The 8,787-nt window shown below is 38.5% G+C and overlaps 1 protein-coding gene across 1 annotated transcript; it reads right to left on the bottom strand.

Moving 5' to 3' along the window:
- Window positions 1-2,019: 2,019 nt before the first annotated feature.
- Window positions 2,020-2,843, bottom strand: LOC108978650 (enhancer of split m4 protein). Its single transcript, XM_018949026.1, has one exon. It carries the CDS (start codon window positions 2,724-2,726, stop codon window positions 2,244-2,246), a length of 483 nt encoding a protein of 160 aa, XP_018804571.1. The 5' UTR covers window positions 2,727-2,843; the 3' UTR covers window positions 2,020-2,243.
- Between the last annotated feature and the right edge of the window lie 5,944 nt (window positions 2,844-8,787).

The following is an 8,787-nucleotide window of genomic DNA, read 5'->3' on the forward strand; positions in this document are numbered from 1 at the left end:
CTCTCTATCAACTCCAGCTTTAGACATCCTGTTTTCCAAGCCGAGGAAGCAGCAGAAGACACCTCGCAGATSTCTGATTTACTACTCCGGGGTACAGCCTCCTTCAGAGAACTGACCATTTACTCAGATAGCAGAGTGGCGATACTAGGCTTGAATTCATTAGCAGTGCGTTCAGGGTTGGTCGAGGAGTATCTAATCTCGCTCGCAATGCTATCGAGTGTCTTTGTGATAAGACTGGTATKGGTACCAAACTAAAGCGGAATCGCAGAAAATTGCAAAGCTGATGAGCTTGCAAGGAAAGGCATTCTAGAACCGCTTTCGGTAGAATGGGAACGGAACGGTGCTCCCGTATACTCTTGTGCTCTACTACTGTATAGCTGGGCTTTTCGGAAGCTTGACCAGCGCTGGATCTAATGATGTCTTTGCCCTTAGTAAAGCTGGAGTCTCCTTAGTTGTTCGATTTAAAAAGGACATTGCTCTATTGGCGTCTATGCTGTAAGTTGGGAATCTTACTAGATGTCATCTGCAGTAGTTGAATGGAAGAAGATAAGGTGGAAAAAACTCAACACTTCCTTCTTGACTGTCCCGCGTTTGGAAGCGCAAACCTTCAGATTCATCTTCATTCCTGCTTCCTCTCTTAAGTTGAAACATAATAGAGTGGCCATGGAATTTATTCCGTCTCATGGGCATTCGCAAAGATAACGCTCCAGCGTCTCATCATCATTTGTWCAAGCTCTGCATTCCACCTTATTCACTTTTCCGATTTGCTAAAGGTGAAATTTTAATGTTTGGTGCACTGTGATGACTTCTACACCTCACCTTTTGCTTAGAAGTAGAACCTTTTTGGTCTGTCCAATTTGTGTTTTACGACCTGAGCTGTTTCTCTAGAGTCAATTGCTTCAAACTACCCTTGAAGCCTCGCTTAGAAGTAGTAGCTTTTTGGTATGTCCAACGCTACCCCAAAGCAACTTTGTGGTATGTTACGAGTCACTTGTGTTCCAAGACCTGAACCTTCTCTATGTTCAATTGCCTTGGAACTGCTGTATAGTCTGTTATAAATTAAAGGCATTGTGCCCAGTTGACAGCTTTTATTATGCTCAGAATTTCAGCCTGACAGACCGTCTTTTAGTTTGAAGGTACTTTCTGCGAATAAATTACTACAGAGCTCTTAGTACATATACTATATCACTCTTTTACCCGTCGATGAATATGTAGAATTCTCCGTTGGAACTGTCTATCACAGAATTATTGATATAATACAACTGGAAAGAGAGATTATTATTTTCTCGGTCGCATTGCCATTTTAGCTCGAGTTTACCGTCGATCATGAAACCGTGCCGGTAGTGACATCGAGTTTGACTCGAATAGCTTGAAATCATGAGTCGGCCGGACGTTAGCCATTAGAAATTTATTTAAATAATTTCAAATATATTATAACCGTAAAGACTTCAAATTAGATTTATAACCAAAACTCAAATTTTGTTTCAATATGAGTGGTTTCTTTTATATCATTTTTGCTTCGCCTGTCAACTTATGAAAAGTAATGTTACGTTATTTTGCATTTTAGTTGACGATATGTAGTCATTCGAGTTTTGGTTATAAAATGATTGTATATTGGTTATATAATGGTTATATCTGACAGCGGAAGCTAAACATTTTATGCTACATATATGTATCTATTATGACGTAGTGAAACGTAAGCAATAAAAAACTCTTTTTGGATTTTTTTGATGATACATTRTTTTGCATTTTAAATGACGATATTTATATTCTTTTAATATTTCATTTGGTTACGATTTTGATAACGGATGTTTCAACATCTACCACAAAGAATATACATATTTCTAAGAAAAATATTTTTTCGAGTACTTAATTTTTAGAGAACAATAACACAGCTTGATATTTTAATTTTGAGCACAAGGAAAAGCAGAATGCGATAACAAAAACCAAGCAGAGAGTAAGAAATCCCCAACCAAACCGCATAAAGATAACACAAAAGAGTTTTTAGTTTCTGTTTTCATTGTTATATTGTATAATTATTTCTTTTGTATAAATATTTGTAAACATTAATTTCTTAACCATTTCTTATATAGTATACGTACGTACTTTCAAAAATATCACAAACAATTAAAGCTTTGCGTTTCTCAGCATGGTCCACCAAATATGTGTGTGTAGTGGACCTGGAAGACCTCAATGGCGCTGTATCACACTTGCTCGCTCCATAACTCATCAGCCACAAACGCTTAGGCTTGTGCCCAACGATCTTGCATTTGTGTGGTGGCGATCTGATTGCCRGTGCTGCAGTACAAGGGTTCGATAAGATCATTATCGGCTGGCAAATCAGTGTTGGCGGTCCAGAAGAAAGTACCATGWGCAGTGCGTAAGAAATGTACGGGCACCGTGGTGATATCGGCAAATTCGTAATCTTCCAAATCGCATGAGGCGGCCAAACGTTCATTGGCAACATTCTCACAGGATTCGAGCGAGATGCACTCAGCTACGGACTCCAGATCGGCATTGCGTGAATTCTCCARAGATTCGAGTGATTCCAATGAGTTGGCTTTCTTGCTGTTGGCGAAATTCTCCAACAATTCTTGTTGTTGCTTTTGYTKTTGTTGTTGTGTTTTGAAGAGTTGCTTCAGCAAACGCTTAATACTGTAGCTGACCTTCTTCTGTTGCTTCTCGGCGCTCATGTTCACGCTGTTCTCATACTCGGTGGTGTACATTTTGTGTTGTTGTTTTATTTTACGGTTTAATTTGTGCGTAGTGGAAAATTTGCTCAAAGACTTGCTTTTAACGTGGTAGAGCTGTGTATGACTTGCTAGTGTTGCTCACTGTACGAATGCTATCGCTTGAATGATGTTAAGTCCTGTCGCTGGCGCGCCTTTTATACAAAATCGCTCGGCGCATGCACACAACAACAAGTATATGTGAAATGGCATAGCAGGTCACAGGGTAGAGAGAGCAGTGAAGTGAGTCGCACATAAAATTCCAATAGTACGCATAAACAAGTCGGTTTTCAGAGTGTGGGAACGCCAGCAGGATCTGTGTGCGCAGACAAAAGGAGCTGAAAAATCCGTACATAAAAAATGGCAGGTGCGTTTTCGACGTGCCACAGATGAGCGACGAGCTGTGTGCTGTGCTGTRCCGTGCTGGTGTGTGAGATTTAACCTGCAGCCGGTGGTGAGAGCGAGAGCACTGCTGGCAGGCGCGCTCACTCACACCTGTGTGTTGACATGTTTGTGGCTGGTTGTGATGAGGAGGTGGATGCGAAGGAATTGTAGGGAATTGGAGATGCAGCAGACAGACAATGCGCGTAGTTATATGTATATATAAGCCATAAGGATAATGGGCATGAAAGTAATTCATTTCATTTCATTTCATGTCGGAGTCTGCTTATCCTGGCACTGGGATCGTGTGAAACTCGTCTACGGTCATGTTCCCACACTTTTGAATGCAAGCCGTGTTTTTGCAAGCGGATCCTTTTGCTACTTGCCTTAAGGATCAAGCATTTTTTTCGATTCTTTCTTCAATTTTTGTTTTTGTTAGTGATTTTTTTTCCTTAATTTCAGTTTCTGTTATATGAAAACATGCGTTGTTGTTTTTTTTTCTTTATTTTTTGTTTGAGGCACTTGGACCATTTAATGATCACTTTTGGTTTTCGTTTTTGGTCGTGTCGGTGGTTGTTGTTGTTGCTGCTGCTGCCCAAGTGTCCTGCTATCTTATACTTAATGGCATAAAATTTTGTGTGCAACAACAACAGCAGGTTGTTTTTGTAGTTTTTTTTTCTTATAAAGCAAATCGTGCATAAACTTCGTATGAGCACGCACAGAAATTTTATGGAACACGTGTGCATTTTGCTTAAGGATCCACCGGGACTGACGCTCTACATAGTAAATATGAGTATTGGAAAAAGTCTATATAGAAAAACGATCGTGGGAGAATATTTTCGATTTTCAACGCTTCAATGGCAAGACAAATACAATTTATTGCCGCACAAGAAAGGAAGAAGAAGCAGCAGCATTTAGAAAKAAATTGAAAATAATACAAATAAGGCTTACACAGCAAAAGTGGCATATAAAGGAGTTATGGAGGCAAAAAAGAAAAAGAATTTAAAAAAAAAAAAAAAAAAAAAAAAAAAAAAAAAAAAAAAAAAAAAAAAAAAAAAAAAAAAAATTAAAAAAAAAAAAATTAAAAAAAAAATTAAAATAAAAATAAACTGAAAGGCGACTAATCTTAAGGAACATTTGTTGCTAGCGTTAATGCTGCCTACACGCTTTGTTGCTGCTGTTGTTGTGCGCTGCTCTACTCCTTAATCGGCYGTTCGTCAGGATATTTGCGTCCACTGCGTGTAATTTAATAGTGTTGCATACCTTATGTCGCACCAATCAATTTGCTTTAGTGTTATGGTTTGCTGGTCTCTGCTGCTCACTGCTGATCCTTTGTGATCGTGGGAAGCAATTCGACAGTGCTTTGTTGGCCTTTAAGGTAATAAAATGTGTGTCTATTTTTTTTTTTTTTTATGCCAGAAGGCCTAAGTGCCACATCAGCATATATATTTAGTTTCAAAAGTTTAAAATCAATACCACAGCGTTGTAATGGTAAATTAACACAGCACTTTATAAAGAAAAAATTAACTCTTGTGCCACAATTATGTGTGATGATCGGTGATGAACAAGCGATCAACATTTTTTGTCGCACTTTTTATTACTTGTTTTTTTATTTTCATTTTTTTCTTTCACTATTCACACTAACGACCTTTGACTACTTGTGCTCTTAGCGGGCGTTATTTACTCATACATATTTTTATTAGTTGCTGGCTGTGTTAAGCGGTGTGAGTGTGTGGCGTGCTGAGGTCCTTCGTGCGCGTGTTGGCTGCGCGCCGATCTCAAGCTTCTGGTTATTGCTTGTTACCGGGCGTATTGTTGCTGTTGTTATTAGTGATACAGTTGTATGTGTTCTTTTTTTATTCGATGCCTCATTTTTTGGGCATTCAGCCATGAAGGAATGAAGGCTGCGTGTATGTGTGGACTGCTGGTAAGCGTAATGTAGCAAAACGGCGCATGTGGGCCACGCGTTGTGCATAGGTTTATGGCAGCGAAGTTGGCTATTCGATTATGTAAGTAATATTTGTGGTATGTGTGTAGAAAGCGCTAGTTTGCTTGGAAGCTGAGCTTTTTTCGCACTGATACTTTATTTTATTGAACATATGGTACACTGATGATGTGTTMATCAAATTTTAGCAACTCAATTAGTTTAGTCAATCAAGCGGGAAAGTTCTTGCTCAACTGTCTCGATATCGCAAAGCAGGATTTAAATTTGAAAAAAAGAGCGATGCTTTTGAAAGCGCCCAAGTTCTACTGAGAGATGCTCTAACCAAGTTTTCAATCATAATAAAGGCGACCTTTGACATGGATGAGGTAGTAAATAAGTTAACAAGTCCTTTCCGACACTATTAATAGATTTCGAATGTATATTCAGCCTGATTAATGACTGCTATCCTCAATATGCTTATAACGTATAGCCGCCGCCATACCTGTGTCCTTCCTGGTAAATCTTGGATATTGTTCAAATCTTACAAAATTTTTCATCCAATTTAGTTGCTTATTCGGGTTCCTTTAAGCGCATTCAGCTGCAATTGTAGTCGTAGAAATAAGCGTTCGTGTCAATACCAATTCGTAAGTGAAATTTGTCTCTTTTGTAATTTCTGTACCTTCAAACTCTTTGTGCACCCTGCCGGAGCTAGCAGATTTTTCGAAACTCGATTAACTCTTATAGATTTGTCGCTGCAGTTACTACGACATGAGACTACCCACTTATACATAGAGGCTGATTAGCTATTCAACTATAGGTTTTTAGCCTGAATTTGTATTGAATGTAGACATCAGTCTATGAGACTCTACCTCTCTTAACTGCTGAATACTGTCCTGGTTTGCTTACTGTTATTCTTAGTTAACGCCTCAAGATCTTTCACTAAGCGACAACTGGGATACATCCGCCTACATTTCGGCACTCGCAGATGATACCGAATTCTGGAGTGCATAAAAATACTTTTCAGGGTTACCACTAAAAACAATTTCCTACTAACTTGATCCTTGGACATATAGACATAAATGGAAATGTGTTAGGCGATCTCCTTGTGGAAGAAGCAGCAACAACCAGTGCGATAAGAGCGGAGTCTAGGTAAGAGAAAAGGACTAGTATAACACGTGCCTGGGCTTCGACAAGCGAGAAGAGTTCGTTCCAGACGGTTCAGATAATTATACGCTTTTCTCAGTAACAATGTTAGAGAGCTTGGGAGATTTTATATAGGCCACTGCATTCTGCGCTGTTATCTGCACTCTACGGATCTGTGTCGCTTATGTGATCAAACAGCAAAGATACCAGAGCACATACTGCTAGATAACCCCGGAATCATAAGAGGGAGTCAGAATATCAGGACATTAAATTTGGTGAATCTATTGTTCTACAAACATTAACACAGGAGCTTTCCTATATCTGTTTAATTTAATTGGGTTAAACAAAGCGTTGTAATGACAAGAGGGGTACAATATACCACAGGTTGCTTGGCTTTCGTCGAATTTCAATAAATTTATCTATGTGAAATACGCGACAAGTATTATATGAATGCCAGAAGCAAATTAATGACCACACTTCGACTTAAGGAAGATAGACTAAGCTTGTCTCAACTCTCTTTGAAAAAATACAATTTTATTGAAAGAAAATGCTTACAAATTTATTATTTAAAGTATTGTCCATGGATAGCCACAAATCTTGCTAGCAAGGCTTGAATCACCTTGTGATTCAACTAAAGATTGAAGCCATTTTTAGACCCCGTCATGTGAGTGGAACTGCTTTTGAGCCAGACCATGTGCCATCGAACGAAATTACTAATAATCGGACGGTGCAATATTTGACCGCGTAGTGTAGGAATTTAACAAGTTTTCGCTTTTAAATGGTTTGGCGACGTCCCCAATTTTTCCGTCTTCGAAGTCGTTAATAATGAAATAGTCATAATCAACATTGCGAAACCCATGCTTAGCCTTTACGACGATCTCAACAGAAGCATGGTAAAGAACATCAAAATGCGATGGAACGATCTACATGGTGAAAAACTGTAAAAGTCATATACAAAACGGTAGTTCGGAGGTACAAAAAATTCCTATAATACTAATTGGTTACTGTCTGGTGGCGACACATCCCCGCACGATGAAGCTGACAAAACGAGAAGACTGTAGGAAATGTCTAGTGCAGGGCACCATAGAAACAATGGAACATCTCTCGTACAGTTGTTCCGCATTAGCAAGACTACGCTGTAAGCATCTGGGATCTGTACAGTATGATACACTGGTGGAGGTATCGATAATGAGTCCGCAGAGTCTGTCAAAATTCGCAACAAACGAAGGCATCCTAAAGGATGAGTACTCCTCTTGGACTAAGCAACTAAATTCTATCTGGTATCGCCAAGGACCAAACTGGTCTATGAGTGGTTTATATTTAGCAGCCGATAAAAAGTACAGTCTATAAAAATTAACAAATCGATTCTCAAAATTTTAAAACTTTTTTGCAAAACTCGTTTGCAGACACTTTTAAAAGTTGTTCCTTCACTAATCGCCGTCTGAGTGATATTTGAGTATAGAGTATGCGACAGTAATTAGTGTACTATGAACTCACAAAAATGATGACTCATACGCATATSCTTAAGGACAGTTGTCTTCGCCGGACAACTGATAATAACTGACAGAAATTGGTAGAATTAATTTCAAGAGGACACGAGGAAAAAAAGGAAAAGGACATATCCTGAAGTGGCACGCACTCGCCACTTTGTCGCGACTTGATATAAAATTTCATAAATTTTGCAGACTTAAGTAATTTGGGTATAGTATTGTAATAGCTTGAGGTACATATGTATATGTACATGTACTTAGGTTTATCACTTGAGCGGAAAGTGAAGTGGATAAGGGAAATAGAAAACGATAAAAGAGCTTGTATAACAAAAAATACTTCGTGTACTATGCTGATGATGGCAATTAGAATATATCATAGATACTATTTATGTATCATGAAATAAATTCGAACAACAAAGAGGTAAATTTACATATTTTCCGAATACAAAATTTAATGCAAAAATTACCTTGAATAAGCAAATAAATTTACGCCGAAGAAGCAAACAAAAATAATTCAAAGATAAGTACAAAAAAAGGAAATTTTGGAAAGGTAGACATAAAATGTGTTTCAAAACAAAAATATTAACATTTTCTAGAAGACGTGCAAAGATGGAAATGATAACCGCAGACAGTTTTTGGTTTTTGGCAAACCTACTACTTAATTACAAAGTCATCCCGCGACCTAAATTACAATTGAAAGGCGACGGCGACGCAGATAATCAGCGCATTGTCTGTGTGACTTGCCAGCCACTGATAACATAACATAAACAAGCCTATGGGCATGCGCAGCGCAAATCACTTTTACTGCCGGCGAGTAAACTCGTCTAGACACGTGACACARGMCAAGTGCCTGTGATAGCAYAGGCGACAATTTGCTGCATGTGGTCATAGGCGTAATTATGCTTATCGGATGCGTCTTTAGAGTAGTTTTCGCGTGCGACTAAGAGTTATTATTTTTTTCAGAAAAGAGTGTGGTAAGTCTGTGAGTTTGCAACTTTCATGAACAGGAAATTTAAATTAACCTTAATAACTAACAATGATTGGTAATGTTAGGTTAGGTTGGTCTGGTAGGCTAATGAGTCATGCCTAGACCAGTTTTGGTCCATTGCGATGCCATCAG

The sequence above is a fragment of the Bactrocera latifrons genome, unplaced genomic scaffold (genome assembly GCF_001853355.1).
Source record: "Bactrocera latifrons isolate USDA-ARS-PBARC rearing strain unplaced genomic scaffold, ASM185335v1 scaffold_125, whole genome shotgun sequence".
Lineage (NCBI taxonomy): Eukaryota > Metazoa > Arthropoda > Insecta > Diptera > Tephritidae > Bactrocera > Bactrocera latifrons.